The sequence below is a fragment of the Galeopterus variegatus genome, unplaced genomic scaffold (genome assembly GCF_000696425.1).
Source record: "Galeopterus variegatus unplaced genomic scaffold, G_variegatus-3.0.2 Scaffold909, whole genome shotgun sequence".
NCBI lineage: Eukaryota > Metazoa > Chordata > Mammalia > Dermoptera > Cynocephalidae > Galeopterus > Galeopterus variegatus.
In genome coordinates this window covers 553,195-580,165 of record NW_007727020.1, presented here as the reverse complement: position 1 = coordinate 580,165, position 26,971 = coordinate 553,195, and the positions used below count along the sequence as shown (strand labels likewise).

Genomic DNA, 26,971 nt, shown 5'->3' with positions numbered 1-26,971 from the left:
GAGGGTTGCGATCCGTTGCCAGACACGAAAAAAGACAAAAAGGAAAAAAAAAAAAAAAAGTTATGTATGTGGCTACAAACGTGAGAACAACACGGAAAAAGAAACAGTTTGATACATTAGAATAATCAGATTATGGATTGTTTTTGTTCCAAAAAATAATTTTTGTTATTGTTATAAATAATATTATTATTACAAATAATAAACATTGAGAAAATGTTTCAAAAATTTATGTCCATAAAAAGCTTTGCATGAAATGACATGTCGAATGGAAAAAGTAATATGCAGCACTCAAATTGTTATCTTATTTGTTGTCTTCAGACAGAGAAAAATTAAGCAGAATCCCAACTGTACATTGCCACATCAGGGTATAGCAAATCCATATGTCCTCAGAAATTAGAAAACCAGATTAAGCAATCAGATATAAGAAATTACCAAGCTTAAAGGAACACCAAATGTAACTCATATTAGTAGTTATGACTGATAAGTTTTATTACAATGCACATTTAAAATCATTATGAAATATTTTTTAAAAGCTTTGTGTATGATTGTTACCTCTGAAGGTCTTATTATATGCCGTTTGCCTCTTGGAGCTTCAAAAAAAAGTTGTTCTTTGGCACCTGAATTAACTTGCAACAATTTTCCTGTTACGACAGAATGAAGTAGAGAGGCAATTAAACTCTGCCTTTATCTTTTTATTATAAAATAAGTAGGGCTGCCACTATTTTGATTCATTTTAATCAAATTCTCATCAATTGAATAAATATACATTGAATTATTCAGAAGGGCACAGAAGGGCAATTACATGGCATGGTACAAATTCCAAAGCTATGATTTTCAGAATATAGACCTCATAAAATTTGACCTTGAACATCTTTCAAATAACAAAGAATCAAGCTTGATATGTTTTCCTGTTGCACTGAAAATAGCTGTAGTTTTCCAAAGCCTGACAAAATAAATTTTTTGCTCTTTTTCTCTGTTGTCTTCTAGCACACAGATTAAGTAAAAGCAAATTGCTTTGGCAAGAATTATGGCATTAGAGGTGAGATTCTCGTTGTGAGCATTTGAGTTTATTTAGGTCTAAATTCTAAATTTGCCTTTAAAGTTTAGAAACACAAAACAAACTATAAATGCTCATTCTCTCCCCATCCCATCTTATTTGAAAATTTGAAAAGAAGTCCAAGACTTTCTCCAAACAAAAATGTTGAGCAAAAATAGCATTTCAGTTTGATGTAAAATTATAATCTTGGATTCATTTTGATTGGTGTTGAAAAAGATTAGAGTTCCTAAATTCTCCTTCTACAACATCAACAATCACTTGTGGCTTGAAATTTAAACGACTCAAAGTAACACATTCTAGAATTTTTCAGCATTTTAAAAATTATGGATAATTTCAAACATATATAGAAGCAAGAATGGTATAAAGACCCCATGTGCCCATGGTCCAGCTCCAGCAGTTACTAACACATGGCCAGTCCTGTTTCATGTACCCTTGCTCATTCCTGCAACCCAGATTATTTTGAAGCAAATCTCAGACACTATAATATTCATCTATAAATAATTCAGTGTATCTATATATAATAACATTTCTCCCCTGTCTTCTGCCCCCCTTTGTTCCATTAACTACATACATCTAGTGATCTTGAAGTGTCCTTCATGGAAAAATAACACCAAAACAAGAACTTAGTCGTTTGTATCATGTTCTTTAAAGTTTGGGTGGGCACCGCCTAGGTCTGAACCCTAGCTTGGCTAACCTTATGTAGTTGCAGGCCTACTTCTTCTTTTTTTTTTTTCCTTTTTGTCTTTTTTCGTGTCCGGCAACGGATCGCAACCCTCAGTGTCACGCCCGTACCGGACCGGGACCGGCAACAGGATCGCAACCCTCAGTGTTGCGGCCGCACCTCGCTCAGCCAGTGAGCGGGAACCGGTCTGTATGTGGGATCCGAACCCTCGGCGGGAGCGCCGCCGCACTCCCAAGCGGCGCACTGTAGCAGTGCGCCACTGGGCCGGCCTGCAGGCCTACTTCTAAGTGACTAAATAAAAAGTTTCTTTTATTTCTTGACTGACAACCTTAATCATTTCTAAGTTGTAGAGTTATAACATGATGATAGAAGGTTTTGCCTTCACTCTGAGGATCAGCACATCTGAAAATGTGTCTTTTGAAATGGACACATTTGCCTGACTTTATGGCTGAATGTACACAAATGAGAAAAGGAAAAAGGGAGTTAAATTAGCTTTGGCTATTTAGCATTATATGAGAATGAGTAATAAATACTTTTCCAATGAACTAAATATTTCTGCAAAGTAATTACATTTTTAGGATTCTCAAGAGTGAAAATAACACATGGAAAAAGGATTTAAAAATTTGGTAAAAATTCTTTGAATGTAGCTAATTTTAGATAATTTTTGGCCATGAGATATTAACAGAACTCAGAGAATTGTAATTCTCAGGTAATCTCAACTCACTTTACACCATAGTTTCAAAGATCATACTTAGCTCAAAAAAAACCCCCAAATTATTAAAATGCTCAGTGAGGTACTTTATGATAGCAAGAATATTAGAGAACTAAACATATAGATAAGCACCAGAAGTGCCATGCAGTGTTGTAGACACCTTGTGGAGTACCTACCTAGCCCATGCCCCTTCCCTGAGATGCGCTCCACCACCACTGAGGGCCAGGACCCTGAGGTCATGTTCATGCTCTGGAGGCAGACACTGACCCCAGAAAAGCCAGGCCCAGACTGGGCTGGGCAATCAAATTCCTTGTCCTGGGATATTGGAATCTGGGAAGCTGAATGAGTGGGTGTCTATCTAGGATGAGATGTGGACTTAGAGACTGAAGGTGGCATTTTGGGCAACCAAGACTGGACCAAGTGAAAATGAAAATGTGCTTGTGCAGACAGAGTGGCCAAGGGCAGATTCAGGACCCAGAAGAGCAGTTGATGTTGAGACCAGCTGTCCCAGAGCAGGAGAGAAGGGAGAAAGAACTGTGGCTTGGTTTCTGAGCATTTTCCAGTTCATTCCTCGTGTTGCTTCCTGCTCTTGGATTCTATGAGATATCCTTATATCTTTCCAATAAATTCATCCTTTATTATTTTAAAATTTAAGCTGGTTGGAGTGGGTTTCTGTTCCTTGCAAGCAAGGATGTGAAGGAAAGAAACCGACAAAAGCTATTCTTGGTGAGGAAAGTATAATTATGGGTGTGTGTGTGTGTGTGTGTGTGTGTGTTTCCACCAAATTTTCTTTACTGCTATTATTACATTTTTTTTTAAAGCATAGAGGAAATATTTAGGTCACCACTTTTTTCCCCCTCTGCTTGCTGCTCTGTATATATATAACCACTGAGATATTCTGAGGATAAGAAACAGAAGCGAAGGGCAAAAAGTCTGTATAATCCATATATGAGTATAATTGCCCCTGAATATTAGTAGCCCTGTTCTTTCAGAATCCTCACCTTTTTATTCACTAGAAATGTCTGCTCACACAGAATAAGAGAATTGAAAGAGATACTGTCCTCATTACTAAGAAGGTACCGTATAGTAAATAACACATCTTTTAGGTATATAGAGCTATGTACTCCACAAAGTGATCTACATACATCATCCCAGTTGCTATGTAATTTACAAGTTAGAATAAATTCCAAAATTGGGACTAAATGTAGCAAGTATATCAGGTCATTTGCAATGAAAATGGGAATGAAATGTCCTGTTGTGACACAGACTATTAATTGTTAAAAGATCTTATAGTCCTGATGTTTCTAGAAATGAACTTACAGCATCTAGAAAATATCCTTCCATGTTTTCTCACTCTCTGTATATTTTGTTCTTTTTCAAGCATTCCACACAGGAGCTTTTATTCGGGGAGAGCTGATGTTCTTGCAAAAGCCCAATGTGCTTTTCAGTTTTCCTAGGACCTGCGGTTGCCATGGGCACACGAGGCTGCTGAGGCTGGCGGCTGTTTCATTCCCCACCCTGGCAAGCCAGCTGGTTCTGGCAAATGCTTTTGCTATTTCTGACAGGATCAAAGGATCTCTGCTTCTAAATTCCACTCTCTACCCTCGCCAGACCCTCGAGGCCCCCACTGTAAAAAGCTAGGCTGTGCTTGAGGCAGCATGGCACATTCTTGAGATCAGGCATTTTGGAACTGGGATATCAGGAGCACAAGAATATCAGGATGACACGTCTCATGGCTAATGGAACTGGAATTAAACTGGGAAGATTCATGGGCACAACTGCTATTGTTCTCCAGATGGTGTAATTCCTCCCTAGAACCCTAAAGTATTCTGTTCTACTCTCAAACCACAGAAATCATTTGGTCCGACCCCCTCATCTGGCTGCAGGGGCCCTGAGGGTGAGAGGCGAGGTGACCACCTCCTTCTTACTCCCAGTGCCCTTTCCATCGTCCTGAGCTTGAGGAGGAGAGCCTTGGGCAGAATTATGGAAATAGAATTCCATCTCTAGGTATATAGCCCCCCAAAATTGAAAGAAGTGTCTGGAATAGATATTTGTATATCCATGTTCATAGCAGCATTATTTACATAGCTAAACTGTGGAAGCAACCCAGATGTCCATTGACACATGAATGGATAAGCAAAATGTGGTATACACATACAATGGAAAATTATTCAGCCATAAAAAGGTAGGGAGTTCTGACACCTACTACAACATGGATGAACCTTGAGGACATTATGCTAGGTGAAATAAGCTGGTTACAAAAAGACAAATGCTATGTGACTCCACTTATATGAGGGACCTGGAGTAGTCAAATTAATAGAGACAGAAAGTAGAATGGTGGTTGCCAGGGGCTCGGGGAATGGGGAGTTACTGTTTAATGAGTACAGAATTTCAATTTTACAAGATGAAAAGAATTCTGGAGACAGATGTCAGTGATGGCTGCACAGCAATGTGAATGTACTCAATACCATTGAACTGCCTATTTAAAAGTGGTTAAGGTAGTAAATTTTATGTTATGTGTATTTTACCACTACTAAAAATAATTTTTTAAAAATCCTCCCAATCAAAACTCACTCTTCATATATCCCATTTTCTCTGGGCCCTTCACTCACTAATATAAGTAATAATGGGTTTTAATCCCCTAATAGTCATCGTGAAATCACTGGGATTTCACATATTGTATCGGGTGGTGCGTGCGTGTGCGCGCGCGTGCGTGCGTGTGTGTATTCTAAATAAGACTCACCATACCCTATTCTACCTAGTGAGAGAATAAATAGAGGAAATCACTTTTGTTTTAAACAACACAGCAGAGAATAGGAAAGAAGGGGCTTGAGAAGCAGCTGCTTCTATCTTCTCGGCCTCACCAAGTCTTAGATGACTCTCAGGCAGTCAGTGTCCTGCCTTGTCACAAATGCTAGTGACACCCTTGGCACCATGTCGGCCAGCACTACCCTGACATGAAAGTGAAAGGGACTTATCTGATCTCCCTTTGCCCTTGTTGGGACTTGTGCCTCTTTTACAATAAATTGCATGATTTCCCCACCCTTCAATCTATTGCACTGTATAAAACCTCTGCAGGTGGTAAAGCTGAAATCAAGTCCAAATTACAGTTCAGTAAGTACAGTTACAACTAAATACCTGCCTGGCAGAACTGCAGCCAAGCCCCAGTCTATGGCTACTACTTCAAGAAATACTTGAAATAAAATGTTCTAGCATATCTGAAATAACCTCTTTCTGGTTGAGGACCTCATCATCTCTTCCTCCTGGTTGATACTAGCTGCTTTTCAACTCCAAGATGGTAGAGAACTTCCCCTCTAAATCCCTTGGGATGAACTAGTGCTGACAGATAAAGTGCACTGTTAAACTTCCCAGCATGAGTCAAAGCTCCTTTACACTCTGTCCAGTTTGCCCCCATGTTCCCGTCCCTTTGCACACCATCACTCAGCATTACTCACTATTTCTTAAACATCTCTGTCCCTCCCACCTCTACATCTTCTCATACCATGTTCCTTTTGCCTGGAATGGTCTGCCCTGACTTTGATATCTGGCAAATTTCTGCTCATTTTTCAAGATCCATTCCAAAAGCCACTCTTTCTATAGACTCTCCTGGGAGCTCTCTCCTCGGGGCACACAATGGGCTTGGCGATTCTCCACCACAGCGGGCAATAACTTCTTTGAAAGCGGGGCCCTACCCATTCTTAAGTGCCTGCTCTAGACTCTGCAAATCAGCCAAGTCTCTGTGATAGGATTTAAAAGCGACACACCCCACAGCACTGATGTATGTAATGCTCACCATTGCCCCTGTAATTCACCAGTTTTCATTCCAGTGCCTTGCCCAGTTTGTGCTCTTGTATCACTTAAGCACAAGTATGTTTCCCTCACTGAATATACACTCTGCAGAGAGGAGGAATCATGTCTTACTCACTTCTAGATCCTCCATATTTTCTGGCTTAAGACTCTGCACATGGCAGAAGATAGATCTATTGAATAAATAGTTAAATCCTCATGGCATTGGTGCATGTGACTTGGAGGAGGTAGGGGTTAGTTTGGGAGTTTTGGAAAGCAGAGAAACTTTAGGCAAGCTAAATGTAGCTTTCTGCCTCTGCTGAAGGATGAAAATTGCTTGACACTTTTTGGGCAGTTCTCTAGGAGGTAGAACTTTGGTCGGAAGAAGGAAAGCATTAAGGAGGAGCAGACCCAAGGAAGCACATAGCATGCCCAACCAGAAAGTGAGGTGGTGGCTTGCTATGTAACAGAAGGCATCATGTATTGTCAACTGTCTTAAAACTTCGTGGCTTGAATTAATAATGATGATGATAATAATAACAAAAAGATGGAAAAATACTCCAAATGTTAACAGCAGTTGCTTCTGGGTTGTAAAATTATAGCCATTTATATTGTTATGAGTCCCTCTCTAAAACTCAACTACCATTCTCCCTGGAAACGATACATGAATGGACATTGATTTTTTTCAAAACGGAAGTTACATTTTAAAAGCCACATACTTTACCTCTAGAGTCCCAGTCAATATGTGTAATATAACTAGAAGCACCTTTACAGATGCCAACCCTTTTGCTTGTAAGTACGTTGTAAATATCCACAAAGTTATCATGGGATGCCACGGCAAGGTATTTTCCTGTATCTGTAAAGAAAAATGTGCAGTTAACACCAAAACATTTTATATGGGAATTTGCTTCCAGGAACTTAGTATTTTAAAGTAGGGAAATGGCCGATGAAATATTTAAAGTGGTTCATTCTCATAATTTTTTTTTGTCCCAAGACTGGGGTATTTTAAAAATATCTGCTGTCATCTTCACCTTTTGAAAATTTAATATCAGAGATCATTTCTTTTCTGTGATGAAAGGAGACCATATCTTCAACAGTGTCAGCATTTACGACCAGGAAACTGCCATCATTCAAGCCAACTGCTAAGGCTTTCCCATCAGGGGAAAAGGCACAACATCTACCACCTACAAAAGAATCCACAGAGAACACTGCTATTATCCAGCATATTACTGTCAAAGCAAACCAAACGAAGAGATGGAGGATTAGGCGTGTGTGCATTATGCCTAAACATGTGATTGTGTCTTTAAATTAACACCACACTTGGGAGAACTAAAACTTCATAACTGAAAACATCTCTTCTCCCCAAATCCAAGGACAATGATCATAATGTCAAAAATACATTTTCAATTTCTGTGAGGTTTATCCATTCATTTCTTAGTATCTGAATACCTAGGGTTTTCAAAAGACAAGTGGGGTTGAGTGGGGGAAAGGAATAGAGGATTAATATAAACAGTATCTTTGCTTCTAAGAAAAGAGGTAATACTTAAAAATGGGAGTCCTGTAATAAAATTTCTAGAAATCACTGTTTCGATATCATGCCTCACTTACAAGCTTGCTTTAAAGAAACTTGTTCTACTTTTAGTCACTTGAGTCCCCTAATCCATGGATCATAATGTGTAATTCTAGAAGTGAAAGATTTCATTCCTGCCTCTTCTGTCATGGGAAGAATAAAATATGTGGCAACATTCTCTCAAGGGGTTTCTATAAAACTAATCTATACTAGCATGATGGTGCTGCATGAGCAATGTTTTCTACTTCTTTGTAGGGGCACTGGAAGACATTTCTGAAGGAGGAATATAGACTTTCTGAGGGCATGTTTAACAGGAAGCCTATTTAAGCATATACCCACCGCTTTACCACCATTCTTACAGTGAAGACTTTGGTAAGCACAGCCCCAGGGATGGAACAGTCATGCCTTGCGCTAAGGCATTTCAAACTGAGCTTCTGTATAAAAGACTCTGTCACTGTTCATGATATGCTGAAAACTATGTTCATACCAACAACTTTAGATTGGTTCATCTAAATTATCTTCATTCATTCACTCACTTAGCATTTATTTTTCTACTGTGAGTCAGACATGGTGCTAGTACTGAGAGGATAAAAAGAGGAGCCTGCCCTTGGGGAGAGTCATCAAGATTAGGTTAACCATAATTTATTATACAAACCAGGACAATTCTGAGAGTGAAAAGGAGAGCTATCAATAATTATGCCAGGACAACAGGGGTCAACTGGGTCGAATGGTCATCTTTATCTGAGATGTGTCAATAGTTGTTCTTTTGAATTAATTTTTAACATAGGGAATAAAGTCCATTCACTGACATTTAAGTTCTCCACAATGAGGACCTGGTCTATCATTTCTCCAATATAAATTAGTGGCCAAAATGATTCTTGTAGTGGTTAAGAGCATGGGCTTTGGACTCAGACTTGGTTGGAACCTTGGCTTCAGCAATTATCAGGAGCACAGTACAAAGAGAGGCAACGTGGCAGGGGTGACAGTGTCAAGCATTGGCCACAGGTGTGTGCTCTCTGGAGCCACACTGCTTGGGTTTGAATTCAGTTCCATTACTTCCTAGCTGTGTAACTTCAGGAAAAACTCTTTAAGTTCCCTGTGCCTCAGTTTCCTAACCTGTAAGTGGTAATAATAACGGGCTTAGTCAGTGGGTTCCTTTGAAGACTAAATGTGAAATGCCAGCACAGTCTCTGGCTTGGTGATTCTGTTACTACTGTCTAGACACCTTTTTTCATTTTATTCCCCTAGAATTCACTCCCCATGTCTCTCTGCTTATAAAACTACTCAGTGCAAATATTTCAGAGACAGACCCAATCTCATGCTTTCCTGTCTTGAGAACATTCATAGAGCCGTTCAAACCCAGCTCTCATGTCACCTCCCTAATGAGGTGGCCTCAGGCAGTAGGTCTCCTCTGCGCCTCCATGGCATCTTGCTTGTGCCAGATATCTTCAGTTTAGTCCTTCTACACCTGCCATTCACCCTTCTCCCACCCCACTCCATGCCTGAAGCTAGCCTGTGTGGACTACAGCCATGGGCTCCCTTGCCTTCTGGTTTCTGGTTGGGTTTGGCCAAGGGGGAGCATGGGCAGGAGACTGGAGGGACAGAGAAATGGAGGAAGGACAGGGAGGTTAGGGTATTTATTCCTAGCTACCTCCTGCAGAGTCATGGCATGCTGGCTGAGTCTCTGGGCTGATGGTCACAACTCCTTTCAGGCTATTCTCACACAGCCCTCACTTGGAAGGTTGCAGCAATCACTCCCTCCTCTTGCCCTTCAGGCCCAGGGCTGGTAATAGAACTTGCTCTTACTAGCTGCATAGCTCTCACTATCCCTGCTCATTTCCTTACACCCTCCCTACCCCTTTATAAATAGTCCCATTTTTAGACTCCCCTCAAATTACCCCATTTGAATGGATCATCTGTTGCTGGGACTCTGTTCAAATCTTGTCTATCTCTGACACTAGAGATGAGATCATTCATCTTGGGATCCCCAGTGCCTGACACATAGAAGCGACTCAATAAATGTTTGCTGAATTTATACTTCTTGGTATTTTTCTTAGTTCTAGTGCATATAGGTATTCAATACATATTTACTCATTTCTTGATATTAAGTACTATTTTTCTACAAAACTGACCTTTGTTTTTCAGTAATAAACTAAGTTCTGAAGACTATTAGTCATATAAATAAATAGCATTCTTTACGAGCTGCATGTTTCAACTGATTCACACAGCTCTCAATGGGAAGAGGAAGGACATATTGCCCCCAGGTGGCAAATGTCTGTGCAGTGCAAGGAAAATGAAGTGAATGATAGAGCTGGGCACCACTGGATCAGGCCAGCCTTCTGGAATAATTCTACATGTGCTTAGTTATGACTGTAGCGACAAACACTGAGTTCCCGTAGCCTAGCATATTTGGGGGGGCATATAGCAGGTGCTCTCACTAGATATTAGTTGAATGAATGAATGAGTCCAACACACTCTGTTGCTTGTAAACACTTTTGCAGATGTGCAAGGTGGTGTTATGTACCTTTTTTGAGTTTCCGTACTGCCAGCATGCGGTGCTGGGAGGATAATTCCCAGATCCGAAGCGTTTTATCATCGCTCACTGTTGCACAGATGGGCAGGAGCGGGTGAGCTGCCAACCCCCACACTTCTCCTTCCATGTGCCCCTGCGGGAGAAGAAACAGGACAATGTCAACTCAGCTCATGCTTTTTGGCTAGCCCGTCTGCAGCCTGTGCTGCATGGTTAGCCTGCAAGTACCTCAAAATGGTTCAAATATGAATAAACACAGTTTGAGCTTCCATGAACTAAAATGATTACACTGAATACTTTCTTCCCTTGAACTTGAATCTAAAGCTGGGCCTACATGATGCTAAATTATTCATTTAGAAAGCAAGATATGGATTCACTGCTTATTGGTTTTGTTTATATGATGCTAAACACCTTCCCATTTGGAAACATCCAGGTGAATAGTGAAATGCCCTCATTTTATCTTATAGTTTGATACTGAAGAAACACAGTATATATCTGCCTCCTAATAAAACAGCTTGACCACAATGACACAAACCATTTCCTTTAATAAAATCATTTCTAAAAGATGTAGGTACCACCTGTCTTTGTCAGTGGAGTTGGACAGCAATATTCTTGTTATTCATGCAATTTTAGTCTTTTGGATATGTAGCATTTGGCAGAACAAAAATAAGGAGAGACAATTTTTCATTTCAAGTGTCCTGGGTATAGCTCAGGTTCAGCATTTGCTCACAAATTGGTCTATCTATGTCTATCAACAATAAATATTAGAAAATGAAAGTGCTTAATATGCACTGGACCAATTCTGCATACCTATATCTTATCACGAACACACTTGACTGGCTTAGGAGAATAACTGAGATAAAACAACATTTTGAAAAATGAACACTGAACAGGGAAAAAATGAATTTGAGTCCTATAATTTATCACTCAACAAAGCAGTGTAAAGAGATTAGTGCTACAGAGCAATAAAACCAACCAGACCAGATTGTTTACCAAATTTCTGTTTTCAGCAGCTAATTATAAAGAGGCTTTCATTAGTAAAGCAAAAAGCAAGACCATACACAGGCATCTGAAAGGTGTTTGTGGCTGGAATGCTTTGGGGAACAGGTGGCTTTCCAAAGAGAAATTGGATGATTAATTTCACTGGGAAGGGAATTTGGCAGGAAATGTAAAGTTCCAAATACAGTTGACATTCAAATATCTGAGACGATGAGGGTTTAAAGGGTGTAGACATTGTTATTGAATTATTGGATTTAGTGGCACCTTTTATCCCCAGTTTTCTATTTTTCTTCTCTTCAGAAGCTTCCCACCCCCACAGCCATGGTCAAGGATGGGTCAGGTGACAACGCCTGACATACTCTCTCAGGCTGGCTCTGCTTAAAGCTCTTCTTTTGTACGTTTTACTTGAGAGCAGGGTTGTGGGGCTCTGAGATCCTTTCAAACCACTGCCTCATACTGATTGCAAAATTATATTTTGTTAATCTGCCATGATTATTTTATTTGGGGTTTTTTTTTTTGGTTTTATTGGTGGGTGGATGGTATGGGGATATGAACCCTTGACCTTGGTGTTATAACACCATGCTCTAACCAACTGAGCTAACCGGCCATCCCTAACATGATTATTTTATTTCGTGTAAAACACAGCAATGGACTGTGAGCAAGACAGGCTGGAAGCACCCGAGTGGCCCAAGGAAACGGCTTAGGATCTTACTTTTTCTACTGATTACCCATGAAGCTGATCATAAACAGCTGCACAAATGAGACATGATTATATTCAAAGTACATACAATGAGAAGTTTCATAACTTGCCATAGCCACTTCCCTCCCCCAACTTAGCTTTCTCTCTTTTAAAAAATAAGCAATCTATTCCAACCGTGATTGGATTATCAAGCCACTGAAACTGGAAAAGTGGTTCTGAAGTCTTCCCACCGCAGGATAAGTTGATGGTCTCAGTCACGCTGCCTCTGCTGTTCCTTAACTTTCCCCTCAGTGTCTTTCCTCTCTCAGAACAGGACTCTGAGGCCCGAGAGAGCAGGAAATCCTAATTCCATTGTGGACACCACACAGTACAGGGAAGACCTTGGCAGGAGCCCAACCAACACTAACTGAACCCAACTACTGAGTTCTATCTAGGAGGAAACAACAAATGAGAGTAGGACACAGAAGAGGACAGGAAAAGAATGGTGCACATGTAAGGTGAGAAGACAGAGGTGACTGACATCTGGTCTGAAGGTTCTGCACTGCTTGCCTGCAGTATCCAGGATAGGAGAACTGTGGGGAAGGGCCGGGGGTAGTGAAAAGAAAGGGCTCTGGTATCTGACAAACGTTGGTTTGAATCCCAGCTCTGCAGTTCTTAGCATGTGGCCATGGGCAATTTACTAGGCTTTGGGTCCCTCATCTATAAAACAATTTCAACTGAGCAAATCTGTTGTGAAGGTGAGAGATAAATTTTATACAAGAGTATTGCCTGATACATAGTAGGTGCTCAATAAAATGGTAGCTGTGGTTATTTTATTAGAGAAACAGAAACAAATATAAGAAAGAAAAGAATTGTAAAGAAACAAAAATAAAAGCTTTTATTGTCAAGTTTAAAGTACATTTAAACAAAATTACCTCAATTATAACATAACAACTTTTTGAAATTAGAAAACTTAGAGTTTAAATCTTACAGCATTGTTTAAATCATAGTATAAATCTTCCAAAGTATTTATCAATATAGCAAATATGCAAACAATTTAAGCTCTCAAATATTTGAGGATTAAAAAGAAGTAAACACTTACTTTTTAATAAAATTAAAAGAAGCTATGGCCAGAAAGAAAAAGAAATTAGTTTGGAAGGAAACAACAAAAGAGAAAACAGCTGGAGAACAAAGTTACACATCAAGCATCTCCAGCTCAGTTTTCCATCCGGGCTGCCTGGACCAATCAGCCATAGAACTTTGGAGGTTTGTTTTTAATACAAATCAAAAAACAAACAAACAAAAAATCACAGATTCTCTTTCAGGATATCCAGTGTGGGGCTTGGGAACATGCATTTTTAAAGCTTCCCTTGAAGCATTCTGAGCCATGGTGTGTGTGCAGGCCTGTTCCCAGGATGCAACAATTCAGAGGGACCCTCTCAGTGGGACTCTGGAGTTCAGTCCAGACACAGCAAGCCTGCAGATGTGAATCAGCTCAGGGGAAGAAGGCAAAGCTCCTCCACTAGACCCACAGAAGGCCCAAAGCTCCTATCATCAGCATGTCTTCTTTTTGCTCCAACTTCTGAACACATACCCTTCACCCTCAGCACGCCCCTTCCACCATAAATAAGGCCTATCCCTCACCAAACTGGGCAGGACTCCCTATTCCCTCCACATCCTACCATTCCCCTCCATGTGAGGCTGTATCATTTTTTTACTCTTTGAAGATTTGGATATCATTTATTTCAATACCATTTTACCTAATAAGGATTCTTCAAGTGAGAGGGAGGGTAAGGAAAATGTAACGTGTTTATGGGAATCAAGGCTGAGAGCAGAGTGAGGTGCACAATCTGAAGAGGCACTCGTACACTTGGTGCGTGGGCGCAGATAACTTGTCTCATTTGTCTTATGATTGACAGATCGGAGAGGGAGGGTAAGGAAAATGTAACGTGTTTATGGGAATCAAGGCTGAGAGCAGAGTGAGGCGCACAATCTGAAGAGGCACTCGTACGCTTGGTGCGTGGGCGCAGATAACTTGTCTCATTTGTCTTATGATTGACAGATCGAGAGAAAACACCTAAGGAGCCTCATCCACAGCTAGACCTGATTTTGATGGTAAGACTCTGGACTTTGAGCAGATCCAGTAATGGGATAAGGTTTTTAGGGGCCTTGGGAGGGGGGTCAAGAATTTTATATGTAGTAGGGACATAAATAATGGTGGCCAGAGAGTGGACTGTGATGGACAGGCTCTCTGTGATGGACATGATCCTCCTGGCTACACACTCTTGAGTAATCACCTCCCTTTGAGTATGGTATGACCTCTGGCTTGTTTCTAACCAATAGAATATGACAAAGGTGATGGAGTGTTCGTGATGACATGCATGTCATGGTATGATTATCTTACATAAGATCATGGTGTCTATTTCTTTCATAAGATCGTGGTGTCTATTTCTTTCTCCTTCTCACTGGCTTTGAGGAAGCAAGCAGCCCTGTTGGGGAACCCCATGTGGTAAGGAGCTGTGGGCAGCCTCTAGGAGCTGAGGGTGGCCTCTAGCCAACAGCCAGTGAGAAACAAAGGCCTCAGTCACACAACCACAGGGAACAGAATTTTGCCAACATCCTGAGTGAGCTTGGAAGCAGATCCTTCCTCAGCTGAGCCTCAGGTGAGATCATACCCTGGCCTTTATTGCAACCTTGAGAAACCCTAACAGGAGGTACCCAGTTAAGCTGTGCTCAGGCTCCTGACCTGCAGAAACTATGAGATAATACATGTGTGTTGCTGTGCTAAGTTTGTGACAATGTGTTGCTTAGCAATAGGTAACTAATACGGCTGGCACAACCCCAAAGTGAGAACCTCTTTAAGTTTCTGAACCCTAAGCAAGACCTTGCCTCGCCCCAGTCCCAGCCCTGATGTGAACTGTGGATTAGAATATGGGCCGGCCCGGTGGCGCACTGCTACAGTGTGCCGCTTGGGAAGCGCGGTGGCGCTCCCGCCGAGGGTTCAGATCCCACGTGCAGACCGGCAGCTCACTGGCTGAGCGAGGAGCGGGGGCAACACCGAGGGTTGCGATCCCGTTGCCGGTCCCGGTCCAGTACGGGCGCAACACTGAGGGTTGCGATCCGTTGCCGGTCACGAAAAAAAAAAAAAAAAAGAATATGTACAAACACAGTACCTGAACAAGCAGCGTCATTGGGCCACTCTTATCGATTTCCAGAATCTCTCCATTTTTTGTTCCCACCAGGATATGCCCATGTCCCAAAGTGATGGCACGAATTGAAGGGTTATCTTCCAAAAGCAAGCCTGGGGTGGGAAAATGTTGTATTTAATAGAACAAAAACAACAAAAAAGAGTGATGATTAGTATAAATTTGATTTTTATAGTTCCAAAGAATTAGGTACTAGAAAATCATCCCTGACATTTCTATCAGGGGCTGAGAGCTCTGAATGTAGAAGAGAGATGAGTGATGTGGTAATGGTTTTCCAAGAGCTTCCGTACTATCATATCCATCCCTATGAACAGAAAGATTTCTATTGCATATTTGGGAGTGCACCTTTTGAGCTCGTTGACAACGCTGCTCTTTTGATGGCATAAGTCTTCAAGCATCTTTCAAACATATCATCCCAGAGCTCCACAATTCCATCCTTTCCACCTGTTACAAAGCCCTGTGAAGGCACACATGGCAAGTATTATATACACATCAAAATGACCAATTATCCACTTGACCCCAACAGGATTCCCCCTTGGGTAAAGCAGCTTTGTGTATGTTTAATTCCTAAACATACAAGATGGAAAAATCTGGTGATAGCATTCTCTGTATAACATTTTCTGAAATCATCTCTCCCCCACTTCTCTAGGAGGATTAAGCACGTCCTTGTTGTATGTCCACTGCACTTGCCTCAGACCATGGGTCGGCACCTTACACATTGGATCGTGGATGGCTAGGTCTGTGCCCAGTCCCCCAACTATGGGACGGGACTAGCCTCAAAACCCAGCAGAGTTTCTGGTGTCTCATATACTCCTACCAAATGTACTGGAATTAATATCACAATTAAAAATGATTGTCAAATATTTAAAAATTAAATGATTACTTCCAGGAGAAAACATCATGATTTATTATTGAGTAACTTAAGTACTTCATATAATAAAACTATCCTGATATTTTGTTCAGTAAACATCAATTTCCACAATAACTAAAATCCAGATTAATTTTCACAAAAGCTGGAAAGTAAAAAGCTTAAAATATTGGATATTTTTTTCTACTGAACAATTATCTTTATTCTTGTTCTAAGCTTATGATTTCTTGGTTTTACCAGTTTTCATTTCTGGCAATTTATCATGTATACCAACTGTTCTCACTAGAGTTTTTTTCTTTTTTTAAGAAAATACTGAGTAATTCATTGTTTTCTCAGAAACTCTTAATTTAATGCATTTCAAGAAAAGCTCACAAGGAAATAATGTTTTGAAATTTATTACATTAAATATCCTTATTCTTACAAAATTTAGACCAGGGTGATTCAATCCCCAAATTAAATTTAAATGCAGTATATTATATTGTGATATCCTTGTCTTCCCCCACGCTATTGCAGCCTAACTTACCAAACAACATAAGAGCTTGAACAAGTTATACCCCATCAACTTCTCATTAAATTTAAATGCAGTATATTATATTGTGATATCCTTGTCTTCCCCCACGCTATTGCAGCTTAACTTACCAAACAACAAAAGAGCTTGAACAAGTTATACCCCATCAACTTCTCGGCCTACAGAAATTCTGCATTTTGCTCTAATCTTTTCTAACATTTGTGGTTTAATCAAAAACAAATTTGCCAGTAAAAAAAAAAAAAAGATTAACCACCAAAACAACCATTATAATTATACATCTGATAAAAACCTACTTTTGTAGTGGGAACAACACATTTTCCTGGGGACAGGTAAATGAAAGACAACGCTTAGTTTAGGTAGGTGTGTTGGGTGGCTTAGACTGGAGGTCAGAGAGCACAGATGAACTGGTACCACCAGCAAACTGGAAGTGAATGGAGAAGTTGGTATTTGCTGGCACGTTGCTTGAAGAAAGTGTTTTAATAGCACTGAAGATAAGTGTAATCTTTGTAAAGGAACACTGCAAGGCAGATGGACAGACAGGACAGAGATAAGCTGAGTGGAAACATGGCTGCTGAAGAGACTTCACTCTGACACTCTTGTTAAAGCTGAACCTGTCTATGCAGGAGCAAACTGGTTATGAACATAACTTTAGGTCAAAACAAATCCATGTGTGGGACAGTAACTAAGCACTTGGTACTTTCAGGTGTCTGCTCTTTTGTCACCGAGGAGGAAGACAATGCTGCAATACATCTTAGGACTCCTCTGCTGCTGAGTATCCATATTTATCCCAACACTTCTTAAGGGACTCTTAGGAGCGAGAGCCAGGAATAGTAAGTATGAAAAAAGAGGAGAGAAAGTGCATGGAAACAATGATACATGAAAGAAATTATGAAAATGTTTGTGCTCCCCTCTCTGTCTTCCCTTGAGCTTCGCAACACCTGCTTCCTAATTCAGGCAGAACTGCTTTTAGATACAGGCACCCTCTTGGTGGGTCTTCTCGAGACTACTTGATAATTTCAGAAAGCTGATGAGGAAAATGAATTCTGTAAAACATACCATACCTTATCCAATGCATACATAGCAAACACAGGCCCATCATGAGCTTTCACTGTCTTTAGTAGTAGGATATCTTTCCATATAAAAATATCTCCAGTAGCTGCTCCTGAAAACACCAGATCTTCCATTCGCCCATAAGAAACACACATCATTGTTTCCAATTTTCCGACACTTCCAAAAATTCCTCTCTTAGAGGTGAAGCCCCCACCTGGAGTGGACCAAAATTATCTATTACTCTTTTAAAAAATTAATACCTCTTATGAGCATGTAGAATGATCTTCAATAAAAAACCTGGTGTGTCTACATTATTTGTATACATAAAAATTGCAGAGAACATTATACACAAAAATATTATAAGAGTGTTTCTCATTTGCTCATTCATTAATTCAGTGTTTATTGAATCCCTACTCTGTGGCAGGCACAATGCTCAAGGCTGGGGATAGAAAGATGAAAAGAAAGAGTTCTGCCTTCAAGGAACTTAGGGTCTGGCTGGAGAGAGAACTCAATGTGTATCTCAGTCCAAGACATGCATCTAACCAAGGCTCAGGGCAAGTCTGTGCCAGCCAGAGGAAGGAATACCTGAGTGTGCGAGGGAGTGAGGGAAGTCTTCATGAACATGCACCAAACGGAACAAAAACAGTACCAACTATAAATGGAAAATTTAAATATGTTCTACATGCTCTGTCTCAATTTTTATCACTGTGATTTTGGGTGATAATGAATTGTTTAGGAGAAGGTAGTGTACTGAGACAAACCATCAGATTTGTCCCTTGTATATTCAGATTTCCCAGCACCCCTACCACTGAGAAACCCAGCCTCATTTAAGGTAACTATGCACAGGCTGGCTCTCCAGACACACCGGGTGCCATTATACTTTCTTTCAAAGCAGAAAGCACTGGAACAGTAGCTTATTCACGTTTTGTGCATTCTAAGATTGGGCTTGGTAGCAAAGCTGATACTAAGAATTCAGAAACAATTGCAATAACAGGTCTTGCATATTACTGAGAAGAATAAGACATTCTTACATGTTTTATATTATTCTATATTGCTAATTATAATGTTTTATATTGCTTATTTACTCATTATTATTACCGACATTATAATCCACAAATATTTCTTTTGACCACTTACTATATGTGGAGTTAGGGTTTAATTCATGTGCTAAATTCTGTGACAGATTAATAAGGGAAGTCTCAAAATATTGAAAATTTTATTTACCCAACCAAAGTGATTATTTTATTTCCTGCTCAGTAGTCCAACATATTTACTGCTTTTAGAAAGCTTTCTAGATATTGATGAATATGCATAGAAATAGCATCATATAAAGTGGTCTAAGTTTCAAAGCTTCGACATTAAGCAGCCTAAAGTTAATCTGGGAGATAATTTTTTTAGGCTCATTTTTATATTTAGATTGCAGAGACAAGCCAGGTAATGGCAATGGTTTTTTGTTTTTCTCTAGCTGGGGTAAAGCTCTCAACCACACAAATAATAAACCCAAACCACAGTACCTGCTTGTTGCCAAAATTTGATGTGCTTCATCCCAACTGTAACCAATTTGTCAACATGGTGTGGGTTACACTTTACCACAAATATCTTATCTTTATGTCCTCTGTAAGAGACAAATAGGAAAAACAATTTTAGTTTGGATGGAAGCACTGATACAGACTTTTATTAAAAGCATGCATTTGGTCTTTCATTAAGCACATCTAACAGGACAACTGAATTAGATGATGATTTAAAATACACACAGGAGTCTACATTAAAATAATGAGCTGTGGCATTTCTTTGCACGTTTGAGCCCTCTCTTCTTAGTATTGCTACCAAAGTCTACTTACCTATGCTTTAAACAAATTAAAAAATAGTTTAAATATATCAAATGTCTCCATAAGGTAAAATTAATGCCACCACCATACAACTGCAAGTAATTCTGGGAACACAGAGCTCTCATTGCAGGAGGAGGAAGAAGATATCACAATTGTATTAAAGAGATGCTTCAACTGCACCACCTTTGTTGTGGAAAGCATCACTTCAGGTTAAACAGATTTTCCGCTAAAAATGTATTCCCTAGAAACTGAGCCATAGAGAGAGAAAGGATGTCATCTACTGATTCAAGGCATTTGAAGATGCTTAAAGAGATGCTTCAACTGCACCACCTTTGTTGTGGAAAGCATCACTTCAGGTTAAACAGATCTTCCGCTAAAAATGTATTCCCTAGAAACTGAGCCATAGAGAGAGAAAGGATGTCATCTACTGATTCAAGGCATTTGAAGATGCTGCACATTTAGAAAGGTAGATTTATAACCCAAGGGGCAGAAGCACAAATATAAAAGTAAGGACTAATTGTAGACTGGGCTGTAGACCTGGCATCCCACAGTGTCAGAGAAATTTCTACTTTAGAGTACAGTCTCATCACGCTGGAATCTAAGGGTTTCCTGGTCTTAGTGGACTGTCTGATGATCTTCTCCGGTATATTAGGACATAATTTCCATTATGTAAAAAAAAAGCAATTAATAAAAAGAACACAACTGATCAATCTTTCTTATGAAGATAGATATAAAAATCTTAAATAAAATCTTAACAAATAGAATCCAAAAGCACATTAAAAATAATACACTATGACCAAATGCAAGGGTGGTTCAATATTAAGGAATCAAATAAAATAATTTATCATCCTAAGAGCTGTAACGAGAAGAATCATATTATCGTTTTCATAGATGCTGAAAAGGTATCTGACAAAAACCTAACACTCATTCATGATTTAAAAAAATAATTAACACTCAATAAAGTAGGAATTAAAGGATGCTTCAGACTTGTCCCTTAGACATTTATATGTCCCTGCACTCCCTGTCATTGAAAAACGCAGATTTATTCAAGACAACTGTACAAAGTCTGGCTCTCCAGAAGTGTGCCATTATCCTTGCTTTAAAAATAGAACATGCTGGTACGGTAGCTTATTCATGATTGGTATGTGATGTGTGTCTGTGTGTCTGTGTGTGTGCCTGTAAACTCAAAAGTCAGATTCTTACTTATGGCATTCCCAATGGAGTTGGGAATAAGACTATTACTGCTACCACTTATAATTGTATTGACTGTATTAACCAATATAATTAGACATGATTAAAAAAATTAAAGGCAGAAGAGCTGGAATGGAAAAGGTAAAACTATTTCTATAGTATATCTAGATAATTCAAAAGAAAATAATGTAAAAATTACTACAAACAAGATAATTTAGTAAAGTTGCAGTATACAAAATTAAATAGAAATCAATAACTTTTATATATATGATAATCAGTTGAAAATACAATGGAAGAGAGGACTCTATGAACAATAAAAATATTAAGGCATAAACTTAACAAGAAATGTGCAATATATGTAAATGAGGAGAGGAAAAAACCTAACAACTATAAGATAGAAAAGCAGACAAAAAAAAAAAAAAAAAAAAAAAAAAGGAAAAGAAACCATATCCCATGATCTTGGATGGGAAAGCTCAACCCTAAAGAATTGATATTGTATTAGTTTATAAATTCAACTTTTATTCCAGTAAAAAAGATCCCTGGGTGTTTGTTTAATCTGGAGTTAGACACCTCAATTTTAAAGTTCTTATGGAAGAATAAGCCAGTAGAAATGTCCAGGAAAACTCTAAAAAAGAGCAAACTGGAGAGTAGCTCTCCTAGATATTAAAACAGTTTATAAAGTCTTCGTAATTAAAGTTTAGTATCTGTTCATGAATTGACTGACAAACCAATGGCAAGACAGAAAATCTAGAAAGAGACCCAAGTGAATATAAAAATGTAGTTTATAATAAAGACATGGCCTCAAATAAGTGGGGAAAAGATGACTTTTAAAATAATTGGTGCTTGACACTAAATTCTGGCTAGGCTGTGGAGTGACAGGAACTCCCGTTAATTGCTGGTGGGAATGCAAAATGGTACAGCTACTTTGCAAGATAGTTTGGCAACTTCTTACAAAAACTAAACATACTCTTAACAATACAACCCAGCAATTGCCTTCCTTGGTATTTACCCAAATGAGATGAAAACTTAGGTCCACACAAAAACCTGCATACAGATGTTTATAGCAGCTTTATTGATAATTGTCAGAACTCAGAAACAACCTAGATGTCCTTCAGCAGGTGAATGGATAAATAAACTCTGGTACATCCAGACAATGGAATACTATTCAGTGTAAAAAGGAATAAACTATCTAGCCATGAAAAGACATGGAGGAAACTTAAATTACATTACTAAATAGAAGAAGCCAATGTGAAAAGGCTATGTACTGTATGATTGCAACCATATGACATTCTGTAAAGGGCAGCACCTTGGTAGCCATATGGAAAAAGTATAAAGTTGGACTTGTTCCTCATAATAGATACTAGGAAAATTCTAAACAGTTTAGAGATCTAAATGTAAAAGATGAAGCCATAGAAGATTAGAAGAAATTATAGGTGATTTCCTTTTAACCTGTGATTGAGCGATATTTTTCTATGACTCAAAATCCTAAAGTAGTAAAAGAAAAGACTGATAAATTTTACCAGATAAAAGTAAAAACTGGGGTGGGGATAAAAAAATAAAAAGTAAATAAATAAAAAATAAAAACTTTCTGCATGATGAAAAACACCATAGCACACTCAAAGGTTGAATGACAAATTGGGAAAAATATCCACAAACTATTAACAAAGGACAAATAACCCTAACATTTAAAGAATGAACGTCCTGTGTGAATTGTACTTTAGAGAAAATGAATGGTTCATGAGGGAAAATTCTTACTTATAGGAAAATTCTAGCTAATATGTAGAATGAATGATAGAATTAGAAAATTACCATTTTCAACCCCCAATTAAATCAACTTAGCTCACAGTTGTCAATGGATAATTGGATAATATGTTGATGGGACACTGTAGAATAAAAGATCAGGCTGATACTACAGGAACCCACAAATCTAGCTGAGTATTAATAAAAAAGCAGACATTTTGGACAGTGGTATACCCCAGGGGTGGTGCTAGGGAAGCAATCCACCCTGGTGAGGAGGAATTCCATTACTGACATTGTTTAGGATTGCTGCTAATGGGAATAATAAAAGGAAGACTGGCTTTTAGTTGGGTTTATTACTATTTTTAAGTTCTCTACAGGTAATACACCTCTATTGCTTGCACCTGGGAAGTACCATTACCCCCCTCCCTAGTCTCCCATTGCCCCTCACCCTCTGTTATGCCACTGGTTACATCTGTTCTGATATGATGCAACATCAAGAACGTATATGCTATTTTCACCAAAAAGTTGAACCTGGGAGAAAATATTTGCAAATCATATATCTCATAAGGAACTTGCATTCAGAATATATGAAATTTTCTTAAAACTCAACAATAAAAAGACAAATAACCCTATTAAAAATGGGCAATGCATCTAAATAGACATTTCTACAAAGAAAATGTACACATGGCCTGTAAGCACATTAAAAGGTGCTCAACATCATTAGCCATTAGGGAAAGGAAAATCAAAACCATAATGAGATACCACTTCACATGCACTAGAATGGCTATAATGAAAAAGTCACAGAGTAACAAGTGTTGGTGAGGATGTAGAGAAATTGGAGCCCTCATACACTGCTAGTGGGAATGGAAAATTGTTCACTTTGAAAAACATTTTGTCAGTGTCTCAAAATGTTAAACATAGTTATCACATGATCCAGCAATTCCACTCCTAGAGAAGTGAAACACATATTCACTGAAAACCTTGCACATGAATATTTATAGCAACATTATTCATAATAGCCAGAAAGTGGAAACAACCCAAATATCCACTGACTGATTAATGGGCTAATAAAATGTGGTATATCCACACAATGAAATATTATTCAGCAATAAAAAATAATAAAGTACCAATACATGCTATGACATGAATGAACCTTAAAAAATTATGCTAAGTGAAAGAAGCCAGTTGTAGAGGACTTCATATTGTGTAATTCCATTTGAATAAGATGTCCAGAATAAGCAAATCCACAGAGACAGAAGGCAGGTTAGTGCTAACAGGTATGGGGTTTCCTGTGGGAGTGATGAAAATGTTCTGGAATAAGATAGTGGTGATGATTGTACAACTCTGGAAATACACTAAAAGCCACTGTACGGTACAATTTAAATTGGCAATTTGTATGGCATGTAAATTACTTACCAATATACTATTTTAAAAAATTAAACATGAATCTAATCAAGCCTATGGATCTATCATTTACAGGAAACGCATGGGAATGCCTGAAATTATTTCATGAAGAATCAGTCAAGTCCAGAATGTGAAACATTCTAAGATCAAATGAGCTAGTTCCTCAATGCATCCATGGTATCAAAGAGGAATTGCATGAAATAAAAGAGGCATAAGAGATATAACAACAAAAAACAATGTATGGGCCTTGTTTGGATGCTGATTTGGACAAACCAAATATCGTCCTTGAAACACTCAGAAATGTTTGATTATGAATTGGATAATAGATAAAAAAAGAAATTACTGTTGCTTGTCACTTAGTTGTGATATTAGCATGGTGGTTTTAAAAACATATGCCTTTTCAGTTAGAAATGCGTAAGGAGGGGGGCCGGCCCGGTGGCGCACTGGATAGTGCGCCGCTTGGGAAGTGCGGTTGTGATATTAGCATGGTGGTTTTAAAAACATATGCCTTTTCAGTTAGAAATGCGTAAGGAGGTACATAGAGGTCAAACAACATGATGTCTTGAATTTTCTTTAAAATATTTTTGAAAAAAACAAAAGTAAAAGAAAAAATGATGGGGGAGAGATTCGCACAATTTTTAGGATGCTGGTAATTGTTGCAGATGGACGACGGGTACAAGGGGCTTCATTATGCTATTTCTTTCACTTTTGTGTAACTTTGAAAATTTCCATAATAAAAAGTTAAAAGAACAGAGCATCTCCAGACCCATTACGACTACAAGAATGCAGGCCCCACAGTGAAAGGCAGGGAAAGAAGATGGAATTGATTTTTGAGCTTCCCCTCTCTTTTTGAAAGTCAAAAGTGAACATGGATGCAAGAGCAGTAATACATCACTAGACCTATCGGAACAACGAAGACAGAGAGAAAAAGGTTTAGATAAAATAAAAGAGAAAACAATTTTAACACCCAGAGGAGATAACTATAAAGACATTAAGCATCCAAACATTTCTTGATTGGAAAAGAAGGAAAGAATAATAAGCTGAAGTTGGAGGAGGAGAGAGTAGAACTGTCATTACTAGAGGTGGAAAAGGGGAGATGCGAGGGGGGATAGAGAGACGTTGGTTAATGAATACAAAACAGCTAGATAGGAAACATAAGTTCTGTAGTTATACAATTGAGCTAGGCGTCTACAATTAACAATAATTTACAGCATGTTATCAAATGGCTAGAAGAGAGGAAAGCAAATGTCCTCCTCATAAGTAAATGATTAAGTTTTGTAATGATGAATATGCTAATTACCCTGATTTGATCATCACACATTGTATACATGTATTGATATTCAACTGTACCCCACAAATATGTATAATCAATACGTTTCAAAAAAAAAGATTTCTTGATTGGAGAAAATCCCCACAGATTTAAATCATTAATATATAGTTGAGAAGAGGCTAGAGAAAACCGAAATAAAATTAAGAACAGATGAAACGAATTGTATTTCCTAGAGAGAAAAGAAGATTGCTTTGTTTGCTTGTATCTATACAATGTCAAACAATTAGAAAAATCTTTTTTTGAGAGAACTTTTTTGTTTTCATCAGATTTCTCATTGGCATAAATGAGCCAGTTGCTTCTATTGTGGCTAAAGCTCTAAAATGGCTCATGATGGCATGTAAATGTTTAGCTAATGTCAACATCTAAATAAAGAACACTGATTGGATACCTCTGTTATTTTTCCTTTAGGCATGCGTGCATGTGTGAGAAACAAGATGCAAAGAGTTTCAGGTCTTAGACTGAGAGAATAAGAATGTAGAAGCCCTGTACTGCTGCTCTAATGCTGGATGACCCCTCATGCCCGAATCCCAAGCAATTCACCATGCAGGACCACACCAACCCAATCAGCAAACACAGGCCGAGAGGCAGGAATGAGTCTCTGCTGGAAGCCAAGGGCAGCTGTGTCTGGGGTGACTCAGTTTCCAGGTCCTTCAGTTGGAACCCTTTCATTTGCATAGAGGCCCAGTCCTGAAGTGATTTTGTTTTCCCTCTCTTTGTGAAGGTAGCATAACTAAATGGATGCTTGATTTACATACCAGCCACCCCAAAAGATTTAAAATCGCTTACAGTATAGTATAATAATGTAGAAGAAACCAGGTAACACAAAATAGAAGACAATGAGATAAATACACTGGTAAGTGAAAAAATAGCCAATTACAGAGTAGTATGTACAATATCCCATATATGAATTAAAATGCTGGAAGAATATATATTTTAAAAATATGATAAAATATTAACCATAAGGTGAAGGGTTAGTATCCCCAAACTGGCCAGCCACAAAAAAAAAAGAAAAGAAAAGAAAAAAGTAAACCATGGGTATGTCTGGGTAGTGGAATTACAGATGATTTTCATTTTCTTCTTGGAGCTTTTCTGTACTTTCTAATATTTCTATAATCCTGTATTATTTTGAAAACAGAGAAAATAATAAATGTTATCTTTAAAAAGAAATATACATTTTTAAAAAAGAAAGTGAGAAAGAAAAGTTGCCAATATGGTGTGCAGGAGGCTCTATCATACTCTCTAAGGGTATGAGAGGGTAGGGACCTAAAGTACGTCAAGCAATTTCTCTGAAGTTCTACATACCCGCCATACAAGGGCCTATCCTTTGTCCCTAAGCTTTCTAGTAGCAAAACTATTTCAGATTAACACTGGAAGTACTCTTGTTAGGCACTTTGATAATTGGACTTTTTGCAAAGATCCCTTCTGTTCAAACTTCTGAGATGAAGCATGTCAACAATAGTTGGTCATTGTCCCTCACTGTCGTAGACCAATCATCCTGCCAGAAGCAGGTTTGTTGTTCAGCCTTGCTAGAGGCAATGCTGGAAATGATTGAGACACAGAAGTACAGAAGTGCAAAAGGAGGGGTGTCACTGGGTCAGCCATTCTCTGAGACTGAATTAGGCCCTCTAAGGAGCTAAGATAACTCCAGGAAGCCAGGAAGATACCACGAAGTAAAGTATTACTTCTTTTTCTTTGTCACTCCTTTCATGCCTCTGTTTTTAAAGTTCCTATCTACTTAAGCACTCTAACTTAAGGCCATAAACAGAATTTTTATTTATTTGGCTTGTTGCTTATTTATGCATTTATATA

The 26,971-nt window shown here is 38.6% G+C and overlaps 1 protein-coding gene across 1 annotated transcript in view; it reads right to left on the bottom strand.

The window, feature by feature from the left end:
• LOC103590996 (echinoderm microtubule-associated protein-like 6) overlaps positions 1-26,971 on the bottom strand; it is a gene marked incomplete at its 3' end in the record, with an annotated part of 206,778 nt that overhangs the window by 5,129 nt on the left and 174,678 nt on the right. The window contains exons 17-24 of the mRNA XM_008573359.1: positions 19,183-19,283; positions 17,680-17,882; positions 15,567-15,678; positions 15,189-15,316; positions 10,332-10,473; positions 7,269-7,421; positions 6,962-7,093; positions 553-641 (exon numbers count right to left, since the gene is read on the bottom strand). Of these exons, the coding sequence (XP_008571581.1) occupies positions 553-641; positions 6,962-7,093; positions 7,269-7,421; positions 10,332-10,473; positions 15,189-15,316; positions 15,567-15,678; positions 17,680-17,882; positions 19,183-19,283 (1,060 nt within the window). The remainder of the gene's footprint in view (positions 1-552; positions 642-6,961; positions 7,094-7,268; positions 7,422-10,331; positions 10,474-15,188; positions 15,317-15,566; positions 15,679-17,679; positions 17,883-19,182; positions 19,284-26,971) is intronic.